The sequence below is a fragment of the Ictalurus punctatus genome, chromosome 1 (assembly GCF_001660625.3).
Source record: "Ictalurus punctatus breed USDA103 chromosome 1, Coco_2.0, whole genome shotgun sequence".
Lineage (NCBI taxonomy): Eukaryota > Metazoa > Chordata > Actinopteri > Siluriformes > Ictaluridae > Ictalurus > Ictalurus punctatus.
In genome coordinates this window covers 12,744,453-12,771,775 of record NC_030416.2, presented here as the reverse complement: position 1 = coordinate 12,771,775, position 27,323 = coordinate 12,744,453, and the positions used below count along the sequence as shown (strand labels likewise).

The following is a 27,323-nucleotide window of genomic DNA, read 5'->3' as shown; positions in this document are numbered from 1 at the left end:
ACTTCACAGAGGTTACAAATATGAAGGCTTGTTTGCACGAGTAAACAATGTGAAAACTAGCAACTTTGGCAGTATGCCTCAAAAAACAACATGTTTTTTTTCTAAATGGGTGATTTCACAATTATAGTGCCATTTATCCCTTAAGCTTGTTTTTTGTTTAATCATTATTATTTTTCAAACACTGAATCTAAGAAAACATATAACCATTCAAACAATGAAATGTGCTAACACATTACAGACAATTAAAAAATTTTTAAATTGGGTTGGGGGTTATTTTGGCATAGAATTAGCAAATACACAACATTTGTTTAACTGGCATCCATGCTCATGGCATGATGGCATTAAAGACATTCTAATGAGTTACTTAATTTAAAAAAATATATATTTTCAGTCTATAATTTGGGTTACAGGGTTTGTACTTTCAAACTGATCATGTCAGTCAATATCACAATATTATTGAAACTAAAGAAAAAAAAGAGATAACTGTTAAGATAACTGTTTTTCTTCCCATCATCTTTAGAAAATTTATCTGATGCAACCTCCTGCTGAACATGTGACTTGTGGGTTATTCCAAATATTTCATAGAGGCAAATGTATTCATGGTTGAGTATCACCATTAGGGTTGAGTGAATGTTGTGGGCCATTACTAATGTACATTTCTCATAACCTCTGATGGATAACTCTTGGAAAAAGATGTTCCCATTCAAAGGGAGCTCAACATTGCATAAACTCCATGCTGTGGGAAGAGCCCTCACGTATGACCAGAGTCTGAAGCTTGTGTAACATCGTGCCTTTTTATAGGCCTGCTGTAATCAGGTGACATGGTGTGATATAAAAATGGCACCTGTGAACCACACCATCAGCCTTATTATCTTCAGCGAGACTGCATGTCGGTCGTTTGTGTAATGTCTCAAAAAGACTCTTCATTTCCTCTCCATCTTTCTGCGTGAAGTGTCCTGGGGTTAAGCACGACAGGGCAGCCCTCCAGAGGTCTGACTGTGCACATTGTGAGCGCCTTACAATTAGGCAGCTCAGTTCATGGCTCAGGTCGCCATGTGTTATGTGTGACAGACAACACAACAGTGGCCTTATATAACAACCACCAGGGAGGGTTATGTTCACGTCCCCTGCTCAGGCAGGCGCAACTAATTCTTCTCTGGGCAGAGGGAAAGTTTTTGTCAGTGAGTGTAATGTACATTCTGGGCAACTGGAATGTACATTCTAGACATCCTGTTGAGGCAGAGGCTGAGGCCCGGGGATTGGAGGCTCCATCAACAAGTAGTGGAGTCCATATGGCAGAGGTTCGGCTAAGCAGAAGTGGATGTGTACGGCTTCGAGGAGACAACACACTGCCCACTGTGGTTTGCCCTCACTCCTCCTGCACCACTGGGGCTGGACACCAATTTGCACACGTGGCAGAGATCATGTCTGTACAATTTTCCCCTGATCGTTCTGCTCCCACAAGTTCTAGTGAGAGTTCGCTAAGACTGTCTATGTCTGCTGCTAGTAGCACCTTATTGGCCAGTTCAAATATGGTTCTCAGGGATAATATCCCTACCAAACAGCACTCCTTGGGAGATTCCCGTCCGCAGGTATCTATTGTCTCATGCTGGAGGGCTGATTTATTACCCTCGGCTGGAACTATGGACACTGTGGGTCTGGCCCCTGTGGGGCACCAACTCATATATTCTGGTCTCACAATTGAGGTTGTACAGACCATGTTGAATGCTACAGGACCATCCACCGCTCTGGCCAGTGGTGTAAGTCGGAGCAGCTGCTTGTCTGATTTGGCATCAACAGTAGAGGTGATGCTGTGTTAAAGCAGCACATTTTTATTTGGATAGTGGAAGCAGTCTCTATCGTTTACGAGGTGTGCAGTCTTGCTATGCCTTTGGGCATAAGGGCTTATTCTACTGGGGGGGTCAGCTCCTCAAAGGATTTGTCCAAAGAGGTACCCTTACAGGATGTGTGTGCTGCAGAAGGGTGGTCTACGCTGCACACATTCATTAGATATTACAGCCTGGATATGCATTCCACCCCGGGCTTGTGTGTCTTGCAGTGACCCTTGGGCTCAGATCTTTTGAACAGGCCATGCCCTCAGTATGACAGAGTGGGTATTCTTGTTTCCACAGCATGAAGCTCACACAACGTTGAGTTCCCCTTGAAAGTGAAGATCTGGGTTACACTTGTAACCCTGTTCCCTGAGAAGGGAACAAGACATTACGTAGCTTTGTCATACTGGGGCATGTCTGTGAATTGCATCTTCGTTTCAGATAATAGAGGCCGACGGTGCAGTTCACAGGTGCTGTTTTTATATCACGTAATGCACTTAATTGCCACGTCAGCTGATCATGACAGGCCTATAAATAGGCATGATGTTATATAAGCTTCACATTTCGGTCACACACGAGGGCGCTTTCCACAGTTCACACAAGCTCACGCAACGTTCTATTCCTTTCTCTGGTAACAGGGTTACATGCTTAACCCAGACATTTCTAGCATGAGATGTTAAATGTCATTATATGTTATTAATGATTATAATTCATAGTGGATGGGACAGGCTTTTTTTCTTATCCTTGTCAGAACTAGATGTGTTGTACAATTGACAGAGATTTGATCAACAGAGCAAAAATCTACTAATTACAATGTCAAGGACAAGGTTTTGTGAGGAAATATATGCTCAAGTGATGAAATCGACCACGCCCCTCATACTATTAGAAGTTTTTACAATCTGTGTGGTCATGCTTCCGGATAACTTTATTTATATAGCACATTTCTAATATTTACAATTCAGCATCGCCCTGGGATAGGCTCCAGGTTTCCCCGTGACCCTGAAAAGGATAAGCGGTATAGAAGATAGATGGATGGATGGATGGATGGATGGACAATTCAGCATAAAGTATGCTACACTGTAAAGAAGTAATGAAATAAAAGCTAGTCAACAATAATATAGTAAAATATGCCACTAATAATAATTGGCAAATTATTATTGTTATAATATACATAATATATAATAATAGTATAAATTTGCATGTTATAACAACAACAATAATAAATAATAGCAGTGACAGATAGAACGTATATATACATTTGTTGCATATATGTACACACACAGACACACACACACAGGTATATAAGCGTGCTTGAGCTCTGGAAAGGCACTATATAAATTAAACTTATTATTATTATTATTATTATTATTATTATTATTATTATTATTAACTTGTTGTTACATGTTTTATTTTATTAAAAGATTAGAGATTAGCAAGATTTGTATCTTCTGAAGCCCCACACACCTCGGTCGCTACAGGACACGAGGAAGGCATGATTGAGAAGTGAAACTCTGCAGCCCTCTAGTGGCAAAAACAAAATCTACTATTATCCTTAAGTATTTTAGGAATTTTAGTGTGGATTTTTTTGCTCTAACACGCACATTAAACCACACGAAAGCCTGGTTAATTAGCTGGTGTTCAGTTAGGTGTTTTGGGAGCAGATTATATGTCAAAATAGTAGGACATGTTAGTGATGGGGCAGAGGCCAGAAGTTAAACGTGAGCTCAAGAGAACAGTGCTCTTCAACCTTTCGTGTATGTGAAGCAAATGAAGCTGAGCGCCAGTATCTTCATGTAGATGTAAATCATACACTTATGGTCAGTGGGTTCTTTAGGGGTTTTTCAAGTGTTTCTTTGCATAATTAAGGGGTCTTAGCTTCGTAAAATGGTTTTAGTTTGAAACCCTTTTTGATACTGAAACACTTTGTTGTAGGGTACTTCAAGAGTTTCAAGAGTTCCCTGAGAAGGACAACCAAAGAATTCTTTGACCTTTCACTACTGTAGCATGGCATAATGGTGATGATAATATTTAATACCATTTGACACTGAGAAATGCCTTTATTTTTAAAATGATAATCTCTCAGTCCAGGCAATTAACACCTGAGTATGTACAGTTGCCACAACCGTACTGTTGCCACAAAGGTGGAAGCACAGTATTGTCTAGAATGTTCGTATATGCTTTAACATAAGATTTCCCTTCACTGGAACTAAGGGGCATTAAGACATGGTTTTCCAAGTGTGGTGTAGATGAACTCGAGCAACCTGCACAGAGCCCTGACTTCAACCCTGCTTAACACCTTTGGGATAAACTGTAACATCGGCTATACACCAGACCTCTTCACCCAACATCAGTGCCTGACCTCAATAATGCTCCTGTGTTTGAATGAGCACAAATCCCCACAGCCATGCTCCAAAATCTAGATGTTCAACAATACATATGGCTGTGATAATCAGGTGTCCACATACTTTTGTCCATATAGTGCACATATATATCACTGAGGTGAAATGTATTCATTTTGCTAGCTTAAACAGTTTATTGTACTATGTATCTTTACCAGAATAAGAACATTTTGATATTATTTTGATGCCAAAAAAAGGAATTTTGAGTTTTGTCCACCTAATATAGCTGCTAATATTAACTTGTTTCAGTCATCTGATTTATCTTAAATTTTAATGGCAAATTGAATTTCGACTAGCAGGTAGCCTTTCTGTCAGTCTAGGACCTATTATTTCTTCTCCATCAGCTGCTGCTGGTCTTACTGACAGCATAAGTGCAGCTTTTTCCCCAATAGCAAACTACTGGAGAAACAATTTCCATCAGATTCCATTCCTGTCATCCAAGAAAAAAAATTGGTGGCTATAAAAGGCACAAACTTACAAAAACTGGACAGCTGAAGACTGGAAAAAGACCAGGTGATTTTTGTTCTCTAATCTTCAACTGTGCAATTTGGATGAGTCTGTGCCCGTGATAGCCATCCATCACGAGGTTCAGTGTTTTGTGCATGCTGAGATGCTTTTCTGCTCACTACAATTGTAAAGAGTGATTATATGAGTTACTATATCCTTCCTGGCAGCGCAAACCAATCTGACCATTTGCCACTGACATGGAACGTGGCCAACATGAAGATCAGAGAGCTGTCTATGGGAGAAAAGCAAGCCAGTTTAAAGCTGAGATATGAGGGAAAATGAATCAGTCACTGGGCATAGCTAATGCAACTACAGTGCCACTAATATTGGCACCCTTGATAAATACGAACAAAGAAGGCTGTGAAAAATGGTTCAACGTTTTGATCTTTTCTTTAAAAAATTCACAAAAATACTCTTCTCTCATGGATATCAAACAATTGCAAACAGAACATACATTTATGGGGAAAAAAAACCTTCATTAAATATAGGTGTGCAACAATTATTGTCACCCTTTTAGTCAATATTTTTTTCTACCTCCCTTTGCCAAGATAACAGCTCTGAGTTTGCTCCTATAATGCCTGATGAGGTTGGAGAACACATGGCAAGGGATCTGAGACCGTTCCTCCGTACACAATCTCTCCAGAGCCTTCAAATTTCAAGGTCCACGCTGGTGGAGTCACCTTTTCAGTTCACCACACAGGTTTTCTATGGGGTTGAAGTCAGTGGACTGGGATGGCCATGGCAGGACCTTGATTTTGTGGTCAGTAAACCATTTTTGTGTGTTTATTTTTGATGTATGTTTTGGATCATTGTCCTGCTGGAAGATCCAACCATGGACCATTTTAAGCTTTCTGGCATGGGCAGTCAAGTTTTCATTTAATATCTGTTGATATTTCATCAAGTCCACGACACTAATAAAATGTCCAGGTCCTCTGGTGCAAAAACACCCCCAAAACATAGAGCCAACGTGTTTAACAGTGGGCATGAGGTACTTTTCCATATGGCTACCTCTCTGTGTGCACCAAAACCACCTCTGGTGTTTACTGACAAAAAGCTGTATTTTGGTTTCATCTGACCATCGAACCCGATCCCATTTGAAGTTGCAGTAGTGTCTGGCAAACTGAAGATGCTCGAGTTTGTTTTTGGATGAGAGTAGAGGCTTTTTTCTCGAAACCCTTCTAAAAAACTTGTGGTGATGTCGGTGACTTCGGATTGTAGTTTTGGAGACTTTCTGACCCAAAGACACAACTAACTTCTGCAATTCTCCAGCTGTGATCCTTGGAGAATTTTTGGCCACTCAAACCAGCCTCTTCACAGTATATCGAGAAAATATAGATATGCGTCCAGTTCCAGGTTGATTCATAACATTTCCATTTGACTGGAACTTCTTAATTATTGCCCTGATGGTGGAAATGGGCATTTTCAATGCTTGTGTTATTTTCTTAAAGCCACTTTCCATTTTGTGAAGCTCAACAGCCTTTTGCCGAACATCATAGCTATATTACTTGGTCTAACCCATTGTTATGAATGACTAACTGAATTTGGCCTATGTGTTACCTCATATTTATACCCCTGTGAAACAGGAAGTTATGGTTGAACAATTTCCTGTTCTTAGTCACTCAGGTGTACTAAAAAAAAAAGGTAAAATATAAATGGGAATATACTTCAGTTATAATTTTTCTCATATGAATTCATAGCGGTGCCAATAATTGTTGCACACCTCTATTTAACAAAGATATATATATTTTTTATAAACCCGTGTTGTGTTTGCAATTGTTTGATATCCATGAGAGCAGGGTATGCTTGTGAATTTTTTTAAACAAAATATCAAAAGGTTAAACAATAAAGACAATTTTTCACATCCTTCTTTGATCATATTTACCAAGAGTGCCAATATTAGTTGAGGGCAGTGCATTTGGAAACTTCACAGTATTCTTCATGCTGGAAAACAATAATTACAGGGTGTCTGAGAAATTTTCACTTTTAAGGTGAAATTGTCACTTTTATTTTATGGACATTTAAATTTTGACATGACTACTTCAACAGAAAATGACATGAGTTACAATAAATTCACTTCATCTACATCACATGCCTCTTAAATCTACTATGGCTAGTCAGACAAGTTAGGTGTACATTATTTACCAAATTGGGTGTATACATTCAATATTTCTTAGTACTATTGCTACAAATATTTATTAGAATAAAATGAACAGTATACAATGTCATATGGTACAAATCTAGTAGGAATGCATAACCATTAGTCATGTATATGTACGTGTTTGCATACTGTCTTATAGTGGACTTTAAAATAACCCCATTTAACTGCAGTTAAATTACTGTGGTTAAAACTGATCTAAAGCAATAGACCTGATTTACGGTGCCATTTTTAGCAAGTCTTCAGCAAAGTCACAGATATGATATAATGATTATCTCCTTGCTGCAGTTATTGGTACACTTAGCATTCTGCTTCTGCTTGGGTTACATCCTGTTTGTCTGGCAAGCTTCACTTCTTATTTATGGGCAGCATACATGTTATTCTGCTTGTCATGTAATGTCGATGTCGGTACTAGGTCCATCCTAATTCTGCCTACCACCATGTGTGATGTAAAATTGTGGATAAATGCACTTTGTTAAATGAAACCAGACAAAACTGAAATGGTACTTGTTGTATAGTCATCTTTCTTATAGTTCATCATAATCTTCACAATTTTGGTATAATTATTTTAGAATTCAGAAGGTTAGGAGTTCAAGCCCCAGCACTGCCAAGCTACTACTGTTGGGCCCTTGGGCAAGGCCCTTAACCTTCAATTGCTCAGTTGTATAAATGAGATAAATGTAAGTTGCTCTGGATAAGGGTGTCTGCCAAAAAAGCCATCAAAATTAAATCAGGAAGTTTTTTTTTCTTTATTACATTGCCTGACTTTGATCTATATGTAGCTCAGTGATGCAGAAACCAAGGTCAGTGCTTTCATAGCCTCACATAGACTGCTGCAATTCTCTCCTCAATGCTGTCTTTGGCAAAACCTTAAAAAAAAGCCTTCAGAATATTAAAAAAAAAATAAAAAATCAGATGCCACACACACTAAATCCTCTGCAGGGATTATACATACACTTTAGAAGTTTCTCACAGTTTGGCATTTTTTCTCAGATAGGAACAATTCCAACCCAACAGCTCTGACTTTAATTACTTTTTACTTACACACACATACACTCACCATACACTTTATTAAAAAATCACCTGGTTATTTCCAGTCTTCACCTGTCCAGTTTGAGTGAGTCTGTGCCCATGATAGCCTCAGATTCCTGTTCTTGGCTGACAGGAGTGGAACCTGATGAGGTCTTCTGCTGTTGTAGCTCATCAGCCTCAAGGTGGTGTTTTGTGCATGATGAGATGCTTTTCTGCTCACCACAGTGGTAAAGAGTGTTTATATGAGTTATTATATCTTTCCTGGCAACTGGAACGAATCTGGCCAATTTCAAACAAGGCGTTTCCACCCACAGAACTGTCGCTCACTTAATGTTTTTTGTTTTTCGCACCACTTTGTGTAAACTCTAGAGCAAGGGTGTCCAATCTTATCCGCAAATGGCTGGTGTGGATGCAGGTTTTCATTCCAATCAAGTAGGAGCCACATCTGATTACACCTGTTTAATCAGTTGAGCTTGGTTTTCAGCAGGCTCATGTGGGGCTGGAATGAAAACCTGCCCCCACACTGGGCCTTTCTGCACAAGATTGGACACCCCTGCTCTACAGACTGTTGTGTGGGAAACTCCCACCAGTTTCTGAAATACTAAAATATTATATGTTATGAGAAACATAAATTATGGGTTTATTAAATAAGAATGGGAACATTTCACAGTATTTAATTTGCTTAATCTATTTGAGCATCTAAATATCAACTGCCTTTTTCTAAAATGATTCCAAAATGTTCATGTTTTATTTGTTCAGAGGAAGTATATCCCCTACTTACTAACCCCACCCCATCTATCTGCTACAGTGGTGGCTGCCCAACTGTTGATAGTGTTCACTGGATTTAAGTAGGCTGCACTGGGTATGCATGGTTGGGATTTGTTTATTGTGGAAATCTCTTGATGTCAACTATGACTGAGTATCTATAATGAACTGGAAGATCCACCACCTCCCACTCTACACAACCCAACCTGATATGACTTTTATATCTAATGCACAGGTTCCCCACCCTGGTCCTGGAGTACAACCTCTCCTGCACATTTTAGTGTTTTTTCCTGCTCTAACACACCTGATTTAACTACCAGGTTACCAGCCCTCCCTGAGTTGAACTGGATTTGAAGGGAAAACGCTAAAAAGCGTAGGACATGGGGGGTGCTACAGTACCAGGGTTAGGAACCTTAGTCTATATGGACACGGCATTAAGAAGAAAGCATTAATAATACAAAAAACAACAGCAATATTTAAATAGATAGATAGATAGATAGATAGATAGATAGAGTGCCAACAATTGTGGAGTTGGAATTGGAAGTGTCCTATTCTAGACATTTTAACTCCGTTAATCATAAATTATCTAAATACCGTTTACAATGATGACCCACCCCCAAGCACCAAGTTAAGATGCATGTGAGGTTTGAAGAAAAAAAAAAACCCTAAAAACAAGTACACCTTCTATAGCAACAGGGAGGGATATAATATAGTATAGGGCACACACACACACACACACAGAGAGAGAGAGAGAGAGAGAGAACTGTGGTTGGTTGGTTTGGGGTTTGAAACGTGGAGCTCAGTTGTTGACGCAGGGAAGGTTTTGCAGTATAAAGCGCTCTTTCAGTGTGCCCGTGTGCGCTCTGGAGAGAACCACACAGCTCGAGAGGGAACCAAAGTAACCTCATAAACAACCATAGGACTAAACTAGCATCAGTGAGAGTAATGACTGCAATTCACATCAAAACTCTTTTCTAAGATAACGCAGTAGCTCAGTAAGTGTAAGCTGCGCGCACTGTTTACTGACAGCAACCGCAGAGTCTGGACTTGGACTAAACGTCAGTGGTGTGTGAGTTCGTGTGCGCGCGCGCGTGCGTTAGGAAGCCACTGTCCGTGCTGCAGTTTTAATGGGACCTACATAAAGGCTCTGTTCACTCTGTTCAGCAGGTGCTTAATGAGAGTTTGGAAATCTATCCGTGCGCAAACCGGCATTTCGGATTAATGCTGCTCTTCAAGCAACTTCAGATTCGTATGTGTCACAGACAAGGTAAGAAGTATGAGTTACACATTACTTGAGCTATAAGACAGATTTAATAGTCTAAGCATTGTTAGCTTTAGCTTGCCTAACTGACACCATGCATAACATTTCTAATAACCAGTTAATTTCTACAGTATGGTAGGACTCTTGTAGGAAACTGTATTTAAGTAGCCCTGAGAGAATTTAATTAATGCTTGTATGTAACTCTTAGAGTGCTGAATAAGTCTTTACTGAATTAACTCCAGGTGCTTTGGACATTTACAGTGTACATTTAGGAAGCACTGCAGATGTTAGTCCATCACTGGAAACTGAGGCGCGCGCGCTGACATGGCCACGCGCGAGACATAGGCTAGTGCAGCGGTTTCCAGTTGATCAAGAAGAGAAAGAGAGACACGAAAACAGCTTAAAGACTTTCACATCATTTGGAGAGGGGGACAAAAATGAAGATTCGCGAGTACCTGCTATTACTAAAAATCACCGTTCTACTAAAAGGTGAGTATCCTCATATGCACTTATAGTTGGATATAATTTACAAACCATTCATGTTGTCGGATCTCAACCGTTATAACCATTATAACCGCTAATAATATCTTATTTTGGGAGAAAGGGCTTGAAATGAATGTGTCCGAGTTTTGTTTTGTTTTACGGCGTGTTTATTCCTGGAGCTATATTATTGCTATTTGAGAACAATTCTTTTTGAACGACTCTTTGGGTGAATCGAATGAATCAATAATTCACAAACACGATTTCCCCCCATTTACTCACTATTATAGGCCTACTATATAGTATTATCAGAAAATGAACCCCAATGTGAATTTTTAAATGTGGTCTGTACTGTATGGAAATAGTGGCGAGGCCTGACATTTTAAAGTGAGTGGGTGAAATAGGGTGGACCTCCAAGCCTACTCTCAAATTACATCATGTAGCCCTACAATATGGGATAAAAATAATTTGACAGTTAGGGTTAGTTAAATGTGATTTTTATTGCTAGCCAACAGTTTCATGAACACAACAAAATCCATGCATTAATTAAAAAAACAATGAAGAGAACAATAAATGAAGATAAATAATTGATGTGTGTGTTGGGGAAAATCTGCACAAAATCTGTGGCAGCAGCAGACTAACATCTGGATCCTGTCAGACATGTTGCTGAGAGAGAGAGAGAGATTATTGTTGTAGTAATCTGAAGTATCATGCCTAATAAATTATGCAGGCTGCATGCCACATCATACAGGTAAACATGGATACGCAGAGCCAGCACATTATCTTTTGAATTAAAAAAAACACCACCAGCAGCATCCATTGAGAATCCCAAAACTGACTTTTAAAATGACACAAACTAACACGATATATATTTATAGCAAATTTCTAACACACATAAACACTCAAATTATGGAATAAAATTCATTTACTTACCAATTTGACTATTTTTGGAGCCCAAACAAATCATCTTATAGAATAGGATGTAGACGTCTTGGCTTTGCGTTGTAAATCGCTGGTGGTTCATTGAGTGTGAGTTGCTTTTCTGGAGCATGGGCCTGGGTTGAGATGAGGCGCTGGTGGACGGGAAAGATGACGTTGTGGGCGGTTGGTCATCAGGTGACGTGTCTGTACTGTCGGCATCATTGAGTGTAGTTTCAGGCTCTATTATTGCTTTTTAAAATATTTAATCAAAGATATCTGTTTCGACATGCTTGCCTCATGCGTGTTGAATATTAGTTTATTTCACTAGCAAATGTAAACTCATCTTCCCCTCCCCCAGCAATCCGTGATTGGCTGAAACTGTACTAATAGAATATCGATTGGCTGTCGCAGTTAGGCTATTTATATCAAAGACATGTTTTCACACTAAAATAATTATTTCTTTCTGAAACTTGATACGTGTATTTGAGCGTGTATTTTAGTGATTATTATTGTCATGTATGCGTTATTTTTTTCTCCTTTCCCACAAACATTTAATGTGTCTCATTTGATTGGGTGGACCAGCCGTCAATCTGAGTGGGCTAGTGCCACCCTGGCCCTTATGTAGCCTCACCACTGGTTTACACTAATTCTGGATGTTGCTCTGACTGGTGATTCAGATGATTCAAAACTCTCAAAGGTCCATTATAGAGGGGAGTTCAAAAGAATCAAATCAGTAAAGTTAACCGCAATGCTATTCACCCTTAAAACGTAAACAGAACTATCACCTAAGCTTCGCATGACCCAGGATAAAGATTCTTCTGGGATCTAGACTTTCTCTGATTTACATTTACCTGATGTTTTTTTATGCACTGTGGAAAATGGATGGATGGTGAGATGACAGTAGAGTATCCGAGAGATTTTGCACCTGGTACTCAGTGTAGTCATATTGATTGGCACAGTAAGTTTTTTGTATTCTCATAATCCTTGTAAAAATTTTGGAAAAAATATTTTTTTTAAAAACTGCAGCAGATTCCTGAATTGCTTGTGCAGTTCCTGAACCCTGACTTACTAAATAGTTTGTCAGTACACCACTGATGTCATTACTACTTAGGCATACTTAGTGTGCTTTATGTGGCTTGGGCCACAGCCTTGAATTCTTCTTTGAATGTGTACTGACCCATAGGCATGAGATTAAGCTGCTCATTAGAGAGCAGCACAGTACAACTCACGTTACAAAACCACAAGTATCCTTCAATAGTGTTCCAAAATGTTATATGTAGCAGCTTTAACATAAATAATGCAAATGCCTTTTCTGAGTATTTGATTGTACATAAAGAAATAAACTTAAGTTAATTTCTCAAACATTTTCTGAATATTCTGAAATAGACTAGTGGCTATGTTTCACATTAACGACCCCAAACCACACCTATTTGATAATAAGCTCTTGGCCCCGGAGTGTCCAGTATGCTTTGCTATTTCTGTGGTGACTGCTTTGTTTTTCACTTGTGGTAACACCAGTTCAGTCTGACTCTGTTTCCCATTCAGGTTTAATGGCCTTAAATCTAGCATAACATTGCCACGTTCGTCAGGAATGCAGCGAAGGTGGCCTTTGTTAAAATTCAAAAGTGAGACTCAAGATTAGGTGTATTTGCAAGTTTTTAATGACAGGGCTAAGGCTACTTAATGGTCTATGTATATCAGTGAAACACATGCTTATCTTTCAAACGCTACTCATGCATGCTTTTCTGTGGCTGCCCAGGCAAGGCTGTATTGTATAAAATACTAAGATATCTGTATATCTTTCACACTGCAGGGCATTTGTATGGTCAATAAGTTTGGACAATTAAATATAAAGCACCAACTACTGTGAACTATGAAGTGTGTAATAGTTTACAGTAATGTTTAACAGCTCATAGGTAAATAACAGTCCCCTACAGTCCCCTATGAAACTATTGGAACAGCAAGGACAATTCATTTGGTTTTGCAAAAAAAACTAGACATTTGGGTTTCAGATCAAAAGATGAATATGATAAGAGTTTAGAATTTCAGCTTTATTTCCTGGTATTTATATGTCGATGTGTTAAAGAGCTAGATCATAGCACATTTTGTATCAGACCACACAATTTGTGGGCAAGCAAAAATATTGGAACATGTCACTGACATGTGTTTTTTGTTACCCAGGTGTGTCCTGTTAGGTTGATTGTTTAAACAATAAGTAGCTCTGAACATCTACTCATGGTTTTAGTCTGTCGTTCCACATGTGTAGACTGCATTTGTTGTTAAAAAGGAAACACCAACAAGAAGATCAGAGAGCTGTCTATTGGAAAAAGCAAAACATTTTGAATCTGAGAAAAGAGGTAAAATCAATCGAGGCATTGCACAAACATGGGGCATAACAAATACCGCATTTTGGAATGTCCTGAAAAAGAAAGAAACCACTGGTGTACTGAGCAAAAGGCACAGAATTGGGTCGGCCAAGGAAAACAACAACAGCTGATGACAGAAACATTGTGAAAGCTGTGAAGACAAACCCAAAAACAACAGTCAGTGACATCATGAAGAACCTGCACAGGGCAGGGGTGAAAGTATCACAATCCACCGTTCAAAGAAGACTTCAAGATCAGAAATATAGTGGGCATACCACAAGATGCAAACAACTCATCAGCAGGAAGAATTGTAAAGCCAAATTGAAATTCACAAAGAAATACAGAGGAAAGTTTTGGAACTAAGATGAACCTCTACCAAAGTGATGGAAAGGCCAAAGTGTGGAGATTGAAAGGATCTGCTCATGATCCAAAACATACAAGCTCATCTGTGAAACATGGTGGAGGTAGTGTCATGGCTTGGGCTTGCATGGTTGCATCTGGAAAAGGATCACTAATCATTATCGATGATGTAACTCATGATGGTAGCAGCAGAATGAAATCAGAAGTTTACAGGGACATTTTGTCTGCCAACTTACATGCATCTAAATGAATCAGGAGGAACTTCATCATGCAGCAAGACAATGATCCAAAACACACTGCCATCTCATTGAGCAGCATTTCACCTCCTGCTGTTCCAAAAGTTTGAGAGGGGACTGTATATTAACACCTAAGTCACCACTAATGAATACTATGTACGTAATAAATAATAATAAAGGATTTGGTTGGTGGTTCATTATGAACTGAGCAATAATTAGAGTCTAATATATCTACTGGAGTAGTAATATCTAACTACTGATTAATTACTTCTCAGTAAAAATCACATCAGATGCTCCTCAAATGCTGTCTTGCCTATTGAAGAACTGATAGGTAATGCAAAGTAGCATACTCCAATACTTCAGTACCTACAACATAAATGTTTTTTTTTTTAATTCTTTATTTATTATAAGTATAAACATAAAAAGGCATGCTCAGTGGAAGCAGAGGTCAACACACTCCATATTCAACACTGTGGCTTTTAGCTGTCTTTGAAACTTTATACTGTATGTAGCACTATGAGCCACATTGCACATTAGCCTTCAAACGAGACTCATAGGAGTAGAGATGTCTTACCTCCCATCATTCTTTTCTGTAGGTGTGTGTCAGTTTTCCTTTTGAATAATACAAATCATAAATATATGACTCACAAATTTTACTTCTGTAGTCTTTGAGATATATTTTCAAATATTACGTAATGATCTAAGTTATTTGTATGTGTTAGACTATCAGTACATTTACATGGACAACAATAATCCGATATTAACCCGATTAAGACAATACTCTGATTAAGAAACTACCATGTAAACAGCAATTATTGATTATCTTAATCCGACTAAAGTCATACTCAAAGTAAACACAAGTGGATTTAATGTATAAGTATTCCAGCACTGTTGCGAGGTGAATTAAATTACCTACGGATTCAATATTAATATCTTTAATTGTCACTGTAAAGCCACATCTGAATATTTTATTATATGCACATGACAGCAGCTGACCAGTGTTTATATAGCTACCTACTGTGTCAAGTGATATACATGCATAAAGCCCAGGTCTTGTGGATTTGGGTATTGTGTGTGTGTGTGTGTGTGTGTGTGTGTGTGTGTGTGTATTGTGAGTCATATATGGTATTATTAATGGATTCTACAGAACTTTATCTGTAGAAACTTGTGATGAACAAATTTAGCTATGTTATGCTGTAACTATGTAGCTATGATGAAGAACACAGGTGCGGGTTCAGGGAATACCCCCCTCCCCCTCATTCATTCTTTCAACCCACACCTCTCATGAGGACTGGTAGGATGTGAATAAATCATCATCATCAAGAACATACCCAGAAAACAGGCTGAAGAGAAAAGATCTGTCAGAGAAAGCCTCTGAAGTGAATTAGAAAGGAAACTAGGTGTAATAAACTTAAATCTTAAATATAGTGAGAGAGAGAGAGAGAGAGAGGACAAAGGAGGAACACTGATGTGAAAGTAATAAGTGAGTCATGTCTCAATCAGCATAATCATTGGTATAGCTCTTTTATCCTTGCATTTCAGCATAGCAATGAGTGATGACTAAATAGCAACATGACATGGCTTACGTGGTGATGTATTGATTATTAATCCATATATAATGTAATAATGTGTTGATGAGCATCTGCTGCTGATTTAACCCTGTGGAGAGGTTTAGAGGGAAGCCATAGAGAGAAAAAGAGAGAAAAAATAGTTTCTGCCAAGATGCAGGAGAAGAGAAAAGTGGATTGCATTACAGAATGTCACAAAAAAGTAAAAAACACTTTTTTGTCCAACAGTCCAACCCCCGCTTTGGCCACTATTGCTAAGTAAGTGTACAGTACGTGTTTCATACGGGTTTGTATTTGCAATTGAGTTTTCTATTTGTGGACGCATAAATTGTGACATAATTCAAATGAAAATGCAAATTGTGTATTGCCATTTGTATTTTCATTTACACGGACGTACAATGTCTGCCAAATTTCAAATGGAAAAGCAAAGTCCATTTGCAATTGCATTTCCCATACCCTGTCATATTGAAATAGGAAAAAGTAATTACCCAGTTTACTATTTCACTTCCTCTGCATCACGTATGGGACCTGCCAAAATTCAAATGGAATCACAATTCCCTTTGTATTTGCATTTCCAATGCCTTGCACAGAAACCTGTCCGTCAGTACTGGGGGTGGGAGTATACTACTGCGCATGTTTTTATTTGTAAGTGATTTCCATAGGATTGTTTGCTAATGTAGTTTGCAACATTTAAGCCAATGAAGCATTTTCTAATTTAAACAAATGAAATGGACAGAGGGAAAGGGATAAACTGTAAAGTATTACTCCATCACAAAAGAGTGGTTCATATTCCAGAGGTAGATATTATTCTGCAGTAATATGTCCCGTGTGGAACAGAGTGTAAGGTCAGTTTACTCTGGAACTACTGGACTGTACGTTAATATTCAGAGTGACATCACAGCTGTGTTTGAATGTGGTCTCTGCAGTTATGCATTGGCATGGTTAAGCATTTTTATGTAGAAGAGGAAAAATTCAAAGCTTATATGTTAATCTACATACTTTCTGGCCTGTATTTGTTTTGAACTGAGATGTATACTTTTTTCACAAAGCTCACCTCTCACAGTAATTTTGTATATTAGTTATAATGAAGAGATATTTAAAGGTGCAGTTGGCAGTTTTTAAAGTGGTTATGAGATGAGAGATGAGATTCAACTTTATTCTCATTATGCACTGTACAAGTACATAGGCAGTGAAATGAAGTTAGCCTCTGACCAGAAATGCAAATAACAATTAATATGACAAGTATTTACAGTAGAAGTAAGGTGCACAATTATGGACTACAGTGGCAGTTGTAAACTGTAACAGTTACACAGAAAAGTGCAATAGTAATAAATAGTCCTTGTGCAAATAGTTTAAATATACTATATATAAATATAGTCTCTGTGCAAATAGAGCAAGTGGTTGTTCCTGTTTCTTTTATTATTTTGTGGCTTAGTGCATTAAGTATAGAGTTCAGAAGGGTGACAGCAGAGGGAAGGAAGCCATTCCAGAGCCTGTTGGTGTGACAGTACAGGCTCTTATAGCACCACCCCTGAGAGGAGGAGGGTAAACAGTCCATGATTGGGATGATGCCTCTCACCCTCTGCAGGCAGTGTTTATTGTGGATTTCTATCATTTTTGGGAGCTTGATCCTGATAATATGTTGAGCAGTTTTCACCACTCGCTGGAGAGCCTTCTTGTCGGCAACTGAACAGTTCCCGCAGCTGGTCAGAATGCCCACAATGGTACAGCGATAAAAGTTCAACAGTATCTGTGGAGATTGGTGAGCCTTTATCAGTCCACTCAGGAAATAAAAGTGCTTTGTGCCTTCTTGACCATGGCAGTGGAGTTAACGCTCCAGGTCAGATCATCGGAGATGTGTACTCCCAAGAACTTGAAGCTAGTCACGTGTTCCACCTCTTCTCCATTTATGTGAATACAGGTGTGTGCATGACTCTTCGTGTTCTGTCAGAAATCCACAATAAATTCCTTGTTTTTTTGGTTATTGAGGGCCAGGTTGTTATTGGTGTATGACTCCGCCAGGTAGTGGATCTGGTCCTTGTAGGCCTTTTCATCATCATTGTTGATAAGGCCAGCCACTGTGGTGTCATCCACAAACTTGATTATGGTGGTAGAAGCATAAGCAGGAATGCAGTTGTGGGTGCACAGTTAGGGAGTAGGGGAAAGGGCCGAGCACATGGCCCTGTGGAACAGCAGTGCACAGAGTGAGAGAGGGCCAGGGGTATGGTTAGTACTGAGCTTTGGCTCATGGTTAGGTTTAGTGAGGACCAGAGACCAAAGGTTAAACCTTGGTTTTGAGGAGGTGATGAAAGAAGTTGATTGCGCTTGTGTGTGCAATTGAGAGAGTGTGTGCATGCATGTGGAGAGATCTGTTCTGCTGTTGGAGCCATCCACCACCACACTGCATAAATGTTTACAGTTGTCATGACAATGCTTTTTAGACAGGGAACAAGAAAAATATAGGGTCCAGGAAGTTAAGAAACAACACACTTATTTCTCAAAAGTCTGAGTAAAGAGAAAAGTTTACTTAATGACTAGAGTTTTTAAGTTGATGGCTTGGCAATATAAACGGCTGAGGGCAGGGTGGGAAGTAGACATGACAGATGACAGTTTCATCTCTGAGCTCAAAGGTGGTCCCATACCCATTTACTGGACCTTAACCTAAGAGAAAGGGAAAGTTATAATGGAGAATTGCACATCATTTTATATACATATATAAAAAGAGATAAAGGATTCTTTAAATTACACCTTCTCCCTCCCAAAAAAACAGTAAAAACATCTCAAAGGAAACAGAGAGACCCATGGCAGTATCATGTTTGAGGTTGATGGGGTTTGGGGATCTGCCTGCCGTCTTTCTGAATCTTTGCCTTTTAATGTCTGTCTCTGGGTAAACAGGCCGATGAAACCCAACCAAAGCAGATCTCTGACCAGAGGGAATGACTTGCCTGCATGCGTATGCGTTAAAAAAAAGCACTCCACACACACACTGTGGTATATTGAATTCCTCATTGGTTGCGCTTTTGTTTTTACAGATAGAATGCAATCAAGAAAATATTCTGCTATGTGTTATGTATTTCCACTTTTTTTACTGGTTGAAGTTGTTTTAATCTACGTGGATAGTGATATAAAACACTCTCTTTGTCTCTCTCTCGCTCACACACACACACACTGTTTTTCTCTCATGTATTAAAGGAATGTATGTGTGTCATACAGGAAGCTTCTATGTTCAGTAGTTACTATAGGTGACATGCATTTCACTCTCTCTCTCTCTCTCTCCTTCTCTCATACTGTCCTTTCTCTCAGTGTCTCATTTTCCTTTAACATAACTACATTACTACATTACTACATTACAGTAGCATCTATCATTTGTTTTCCTTCTTAGCATAATCATGCATTTTGCTTCTGCCCTTCATTCTGCTTGTCTTTCTACTTATGTCTCTTCCAGGACTGTGCCAATGTTTTAACATTGACGTGAACCAGCCACGCATTTTCAGCGGGGCAGAGGACGCTCTGTTTGGTTTCTCTGTCCTACAGCATGAAGTCGGGGGAGAGAAACTGTGAGTATTCAGTGTCATCTATTATAGTTGGTTGCAACTTTTGTGGTGAATGAATTTATTCTATTGGAGAATTAGGATAGCTAGAACTCAGATGATTTGTATAATTATGAACTATATTTACTATTTGTATAATTATAAACTATATTTACTTACAGAGTTTATAATTATAAACTCTGTAAGCTTATAAGCAATTAATTAAGGAATCAAATAGGATAAGCTTATAAGCTTATAAGCAATTAATTAAGGAATCAAATAGGACAGGGCATGCTGTTATACTAAAATAGTTAATGATGGCCTGGCACCTTTACCACCCAAAGTGTGTTTTTCCTTCACAGTAATTCATCAGCAATTAAAATGTTTTATTAATCAAGAATAACACATCATATTTTTTTATATATGTTTGTAGTTACATTTAATGTTGTGTAATGTATGTGAAACAAGTTAGTTCCTGTTATCACTTACATTATAACAGCTATAAGAAGTCACTCTCTCGCCAGCCTCTCTTTTTCCACTGTCTTTAAGGTAATAAGACAAGAAAATACAGCATGTTCTGTAACTGAGAGAGCAACAACCTCTGTCATGAAGTTTTCCTGTGGTGGAAAACCTGCTTACTGTTACAAATCACTGACACTGGAGACTCCTCCCATAAATGATACATGTTTTAACACAAGCTTTAAATGTTTTCACAGAAGCACAACAAATCTTTGTTAAATAAAACCTGTTTATTATTGCACTTAGATTAGGTAGCTTGCCTATTATACTGTACAAGTCCCTGTGTATGAGCTGTTACTGTGGAAACAATAACATATTAGAATGGGAGAATTAATATAAACCTATCATTTGAATTACAGCTGGTGCTACTGTCAGAGCTGTGGTGTTGTACAGTAGAAGATTAATCAACACCTTCTGACCACTGCAGTTTGAGAATTCAACAGCGTTGTGGTATAATTGAAATAACTGACACTGTCAGTGGACTGGCAAAAGGGTCTTCTCTGTTTTTCTCATTGGTTCCCACATGGTCGTTTTCCCCCGCTTTACCTCACTATAAAATATTTAAACTCCAAAAATTTGGTAACACAAATGTTCATCTATAGTAAATATATAATAAATCCAATGTAATCTTTAAGACTTTTCCAGTGAAGTCAAAGTAATACCCGTGTTTAGTTGGCACACGTATATACATTAATACATAAAAATTGTTCTTTGAACAGTTCCTCGCTTTTGGAACCCTTTCTGAAAGAGAACCTCTTTCTTGTAGGGTTCTAAATAGAACCCTGAAGAGAACCTTTGAAGTTTCCCCAGACTAACACACTGTAGAACCTTTAAGAGTGACAGATGGAACCTATATTTGGGTAGTGTTCTGGGAAAACACTTCACATGGTAAAAATGTTGACATTCTCTACTATATATAGTTCCACATGTTTTCCTTAAATGAATTATGTTCCTCTTTTACATGTGTCTTAATCAAAAGTAAAGTTCTAGCACCAAGTTCTAGCTTGGTTCTCTCCCAAAACTGAAGATTCATTCAAATGAAATTGAAGTACAGTATGTTCTACATTTTAATCTAATTATTTATAACACAACATTGCTGCCAAATTTGAAAGAATTCTAGGTTCACAATAGGAAATGAGTTTCGATTACTAGTATCATCCACATGAGTCTGTGTCTCAACACCTGAGGTAAAAGTCACTCATGGGATTTAAATATGAGTCTCATCATTGTCTCTTCTCTGTTCACACTAATATCAGTGGGGTCATAATCACTGGTTAATTCAGACAGTTCAGTTCTGTTGATCTAAATTTCTTATTAATTATGTCTTTTTATTAAGTCATTTAAGTATTTTTTATTGAAACTTTGTCCACTGTCATCTGTACAGAGTGTATACAGTAAGTGTTCTTCTCTGTTTTAATGATGACGTGACAGTTCTGGAGCATCACAGATGTTTGACAGCCAACATCTAATTACAAACTGAATTGATTAGTACAGTTTGCTACAACAAGTACTGTAGCTATCCAACAAACTGCTCAAATCATGAGAAAAACATACCTAGCTAGCAAGGTTTTAGACATTTGTAGGCAGAATGACTGCATTTACTGCTGTGTTTGTTACACTGTTAAACTTACACAACATGATTGTTGCAGGCAGACAACCAAAGCAAGTTTAGAAAGTACCTAAATTAAAACCACATTGTTTTAGACAAAGGCAGAGATTTTCTCATGTTTTTGGCTGAGACTTGATGAGTTTTCCCAGACCGGCACATATAGACTGTATATACAAATATATACTGTATGTACATACTGTATGTATATTTAAATTTTATAGGAATTTGCTTTGTTGGTATTTCATAGTTGGCAATGCGGTTTACTAAGTTTCTGTGCCACAGGATGTTGGTTGGTGCTCCATGGGATGGTCCACCCAATAACAGGAAGGGAGACATTTATAAATGCATTGTGGGAGAGGAACGGAATTCCAACTGCTCAAAAGTGAATCTAGGTGAGGAAATGACAAAGGAATCATCATTCATATACACACAATTCAGACAATGAGGAATCTCCTACAGATAGGCTTAATGCCTGGAGTATAAAATATCACAAGTGTAAAATTCTTTACAATTATTTCTGTGTACAGCTGACAGTGCATTTCAGAATGTGTCACGGAATCTGAAAAACTCTCACTTGGGCATGACGCTTACGCCGGATGAACCCAATGGATTTCTGGTAAGAATGATGACAACTGAGGTGAATTCATTGGTTACTACAGCTGATCAACATGCATGAAACAGACTTTCACCACATCCTGAAAAACCTAGAAGTTGCTCCTGAATGTAATATTTTTTATTTATTTATTTTGAAATGAAGTATTTTTAATGACTAGCTGAAATGCTTACAGTGCCTGGTATATCCAGGAGACCTTCCATCTAAATACTAACCAGGTCCATCCCTGCCTAGCGTAGGGTAAGGGTAAACCTGCAGACATCTTTTTTTGTGTTAGTTTGAATTTTACATCAAACATTTGAATTATTATCATAATTTTACCTTCGCTCTGATTTTAGTTTATTATTATTTTTTTATTTTGTCTGCTTCAGAATTGAAGCCTGTCTTTTCACACCAATGGAAATTCATGTGCTTGTGTTTTTAAGCTTTTACTTCATTGTATTATTTATAGCTTAGATTTAGTCATGGGATGATAAAGTTTGCCACTCTAAAGGCACAGGCTGGGAAATAATTTTTCCTCAAGTACTTTAATACATTGGCATTCCCTTGTAATAGTTTTGCGGTTCTTCATGGGTTTTAGGGACAGAATGGAATGTTGCAGATGTGGGATTACTAATCAACCATTATGTACGTGTCTGCTTTTACCACATGCTATTCATTTCAGCGGTGTACTCTGCCGAATCCACGCGATTGTTATGGTGGAGGTGCAGTGAAGAAGGTGTCACTGCACAGACAAAACTGCAACTAAAATTTAGCGATAATAGAACCAACTAAATTACAAAAAACTGTTGGAGCGTATAGGTTTGGTCAAAATTTCTACAGGAGAAGGCAGGGGTGTTTTTTTTTTTAAACAGAGCATTCAAACACAGCATATGCTGTAGAATTACTAGCAACATTCTTTTAACTTCTTACTTCATCTATACAGTATATAGATCACCGTTCATGCAGAATTGGGGTGCTTTGCATATATGAAGTGTTATATTGCATTATTAACTGCTGTTTAGTAAACCCACAGTATTAAAACACAGCAGTAGATTTCTTATAGACACAGACTGATACTGACAGTGTTGAATCTATTCTGATTCAGATGCTCCAGGGTCCCGGGTTCAATCCTTAACTCAGGTCTTCTGTGCATGTTCTCCCTGCATCCTGTGTGAGTTTACTTCTCCCAAAAAACATGCCAGCTGGATTAGCTACAATAAATTACCCTTATCCAGGGTGTACCCTCGCCCCACACCCAGTGTTCCTCGGGTAGGCTCCGGATCCACCGTGACCCTGAGTAGGAAAAAGTGCTTACTGAAAGTGAGCGAGAGGTTGAAAAGTTTATATTTTTGGAAAATAGTTTCTCTGTAACTCTATCTATAATTGATATTTCTATTCAGTTATATTTTTGACTCAATAGATTGTTAATGATGTTTGTCATTTTGGGGTTTCTGTAGTAAGTATACCTCTATGGTCATGTGTTCCTTTGAGAGCAAAGAAATAGTAACTAGAAAGTGTATTTAGCTGGAGTATCTGGATAATAGATAGACCTCGGATGATAATATATTGGGGGAGTCAGGTATATGAATAGTTGCTGGATTAATAAAAAGGAAATGAGCAGGTGCTTGTGTGACCAGTGAAAGGAGATTAAAAGTGGCATAGTGGGATAGATGAAGGATCCAATGCAGTGCTCAATTTGCTGCACCTGTGCGTGCTTAAATTCGCCTCCTGACATTAAGCTCTGCGTTACTTGTGCTGATTTATATCTTTATATTTTTATATAAACTGACCCGGTTCAAGTTAACTCAGGCTAAAGTAAACACCACACCCCTCATGCCAAGCAAGGAAACAGGCGGAGGCAGATGTTAGCCAGGCTTAGGACACAGCGGAAACCTCACCTAACTCCAGACAGACAAAGTGTATTTAAATATAATTTACACACCTAATTACACTCTCTCTCTCTCTCTCTCTCTCTCTCTCTCTCTCTCTCTCTCTCTCTCTCTTTCTCTCGCTCTCTCTCTCTCTCTCTCTCTCTCTCTCTCTCTCTCTCTCTCTCTCTCTCTCTCTCTGCATTCAGTCAAACACAGGCTTCTGTGTAGGGCAGAACATAGCGAGCCATCTCATTCCAGTAGTGGAGCTGTTCCACTGAGGGTTTGGGGGAATTGCTGGCTGGCTGCTGCCAATGCATGTGTGTAACCAAGAAATAGTTGTATGGTGTATGTATAATTCACTCGGGGGAGAAGGGGAATGTTTGCCTAAGGAAGTGAGTAAGAGTGTGTTTGTGTGTGTCTGAGAGAGCAAGCACCTTGTACAGAGATAGAAGTCATTCAGTTTCGCTAATCACACTGCGTGCTGTTGAAACATCACCACATATTTGTATTACTGTACATTATTGGCCAGTTTGAATATGCTTGGGTTTTGTGTTCTTTGAATGACTCTTCCCGTGGTCTTGTGTGTCAGTATATCCATGCATGTGCGTACATTGAATGGCTCCTGCTGTGGTCAGGGCTATAACAGGATTGGAACATGACTCTAGATCTTTGTAATGACAGGCCTTGCAAAAGCCATAGCACCTCTTGCTCTTTCTCTGTCTCTATTTTTGTCTCCCTCTTTTTGTACCTCTTTCTTTTTCTCTGCCTCTCTCTTCATCTCTCTGTCTCATTCTTTCTCCCTTCATCATTTTCAAGTATGTGGCATTCACAATAATAGGGAGTGAGTGGGCTAGATGGTTTTCTCTGTCTCCCAGCTACCCCCTTCATACCTCCCTGACCCGCGACCACACTTCACTTTTGTTTCTTTCATCTCTATGTTTTCCCTTTCTATCTTAACCTCTGTCTTTCTTTCTCCTGCTCTGGTCCTCATTGGTTTTTCAGTCAAATAAATGGTGTGCTTTGAAGACGTAAATATTTTTGCACATTATTTTCTCCCTTTCTCTCTCTTTCACCAATTTAATTGCTTCATTGGAGTGTGGTTTCCAATTCTGCTAAAGCATTTATGACAAAGACCAACATTTGTCAACAATTGTCTCCACCCCGTCTATTTTTTCCTTTTTTCTTTACCCGCCCTACTTCCTTTCCCTTTGTTCCCATTGCTTATTATTTCTTTTCCATGTGACCTATACCTCCTTTATCTTCTTGTCCTTGCATTCCTCTGTTTCTCTTGTGCACAGCCTTGGTCTTTATGGAAAACAGCAATAGCTCTGACTGTATAACACGAAGCTGTCCTTGACCATAAATAAACTCAAACACGAGAGATCATTTATGCAGTGAATTTAACTTGAAAAGTCAAACGGTGTCCTTCGTACAAATAAATATTAATTGATTTAAATCACTTGGATGGGGGTTGGGGGGTGCACGGTAGCTTAGTGGTTAGCACATTTGCCTCACATCTCTGGGGTTGGGGTTCAAATCCTGTATCCGCCCTGTGTGTGCAGAACTTGTAAGTTTTCCCAATGCTTTGGGGTTTTCTAACTGTTTCCCTCGCAGCCCAAACACCCGCATTGTAGGCTGATTGACATTTCCAAATTTTCCGCAGTGTATGAATTGGTGTATGAATATTGTGCCCTGTCTAGGGTGTCTTATGACCTGAGTCCCCTGGGATAGGCTCCAGGTCCCCTGTGACCCTGTGTAGGACAGGCAGTACATAAAAAGGATGGATGGATACTCTGACTGGTATTTTCTGCAGGTTTATTGACTGTAGTATTGCCAAATTTACTGCAGCAGTGGTGTGTGTGTGTGTGTGTGTGTGTGCGTGTGTGCGTTTTCAGGCCTGTGCCCCGCTTTGGTCTCAGGAGTGTGGCACATCTCTCTTCAGCACGGGAATCTGTGCAGCTGTTGACAATGACCTGGAGCCTAAAGAGACCATCGCCCCCACAGCACAGAGTAAGAATGATGTGTACAATTTAAGCTAAAATGTAAAAAAAACCAAACACTTCAATAAGTCCAAAAACAGCTAAACTAATTATAAGGTTTGATTGTTTGTTAAAGGTTGTAATGGATGTTTGCTTGTGTTCCAGGATGTACTACCTATATGGACATAGTAATTGTTCTGGATGGTTCTAACAGTATCTACCCTTGGTTTGAGGTTCAGAACTTCCTCAAGAACATCCTCAGCAAGTTCCACATCAGCCCGGAGCAGATGCAGGTGTGTGTGGGTTAAAGTGGACTTTTATATAACCTGTTTTTATGGATCTACCTATAGAGCTGGGTGCTAAGAGCACAGAAGTGCAACATTTTGTGCATTCCCTGTTCTAACACATCACATTCAATGCAACATAGTCAGAGTCAGATGCCTTATTAGAAAAAAAAAAACAGTTCACTGATTAAAATATAAATGGGGTAATGTCCAAAAAAGGTTGGTGTAACAGGATGCCCTGCAGGTTAATTAATAATAAAAAGAGCCAATTGCCTTGTTGATCAGAGTATCGAATCAAATTCTCATATTGACACAAGCACAGAATTAGGATACTGCTAACTTTGCAAAAGTCCAGAGTTTTGATTACAACAAAAGTCCTTGTCGTGACTCTTAACCTGTCCACTAAATACAGGTAGAATTAAGATAATAGAACTAGATATTATAAATACTAAGAAAGTATATGCTGCAACTGTGACTACAAAGCAGGCTATGCATAAGCTAATACAGTGTCTTACGTAAGTATTCACCCCCTTAAGCTTTTCCACATTTTGTAGGTACATGTAGGTACATTTTGTGAGGTACCTCCTGAAACCGAAATTGACATAATTGGGATTATATGTCATGATTCTACCCAAAATAACCCATGATATTGAAGGGGAAAGGGGGGTATAGTTTTTAAAACTTATACAAAGAAAACCCCAGCATTGCTCATTGCTCTGAGAACACCATCCCTCACAGTGAAGCATGGTGGTGGTAGTATCTCTGAATAATGCCCTCCTTATCTGGATAGTGGTGGGAGGGGATACTTATGCAAGCCACTGTACATCTTTAGCTTAAGCTTAGATCATTATTTAGTCAGAGTAACTACACTTCTGTAACTACACTTCTGTCTGGGTTAAGACAAAACCTTATAATGCTAAGGTCAGGATTATTAAGTACAGAGCTTGGAGTGTGTGTGTGTCCGTGTAATACAGCCACAAGTCTGTCTTCAAAGAAGAAAAGATCCCAAAGTAAAACAGAGCTGGCAAACTCTGGGCAATAAATGGCCATGTTA

At 38.7% G+C, this 27,323-nt stretch overlaps 1 protein-coding gene across 1 annotated transcript in view; it reads left to right on the top strand.

The window, feature by feature from the left end:
• The first annotated feature begins 9,480 nt into the window (after positions 1–9,480).
• Positions 9,481–27,323, top strand: part of itga10 (integrin, alpha 10) — a 40,838-nt gene continuing 22,995 nt past the window's right edge. The window contains exons 1-7 of the mRNA XM_017470970.3: positions 9,481–9,957; positions 10,213–10,440; positions 19,328–19,439; positions 21,823–21,932; positions 22,068–22,156; positions 25,902–26,016; positions 26,151–26,278. Coding sequence (XP_017326459.1) covers positions 10,389–10,440; positions 19,328–19,439; positions 21,823–21,932; positions 22,068–22,156; positions 25,902–26,016; positions 26,151–26,278 — 606 coding nt within the window. The 5' untranslated portion in view covers positions 9,481–9,957; positions 10,213–10,388. The remainder of the gene's footprint in view (positions 9,958–10,212; positions 10,441–19,327; positions 19,440–21,822; positions 21,933–22,067; positions 22,157–25,901; positions 26,017–26,150; positions 26,279–27,323) is intronic.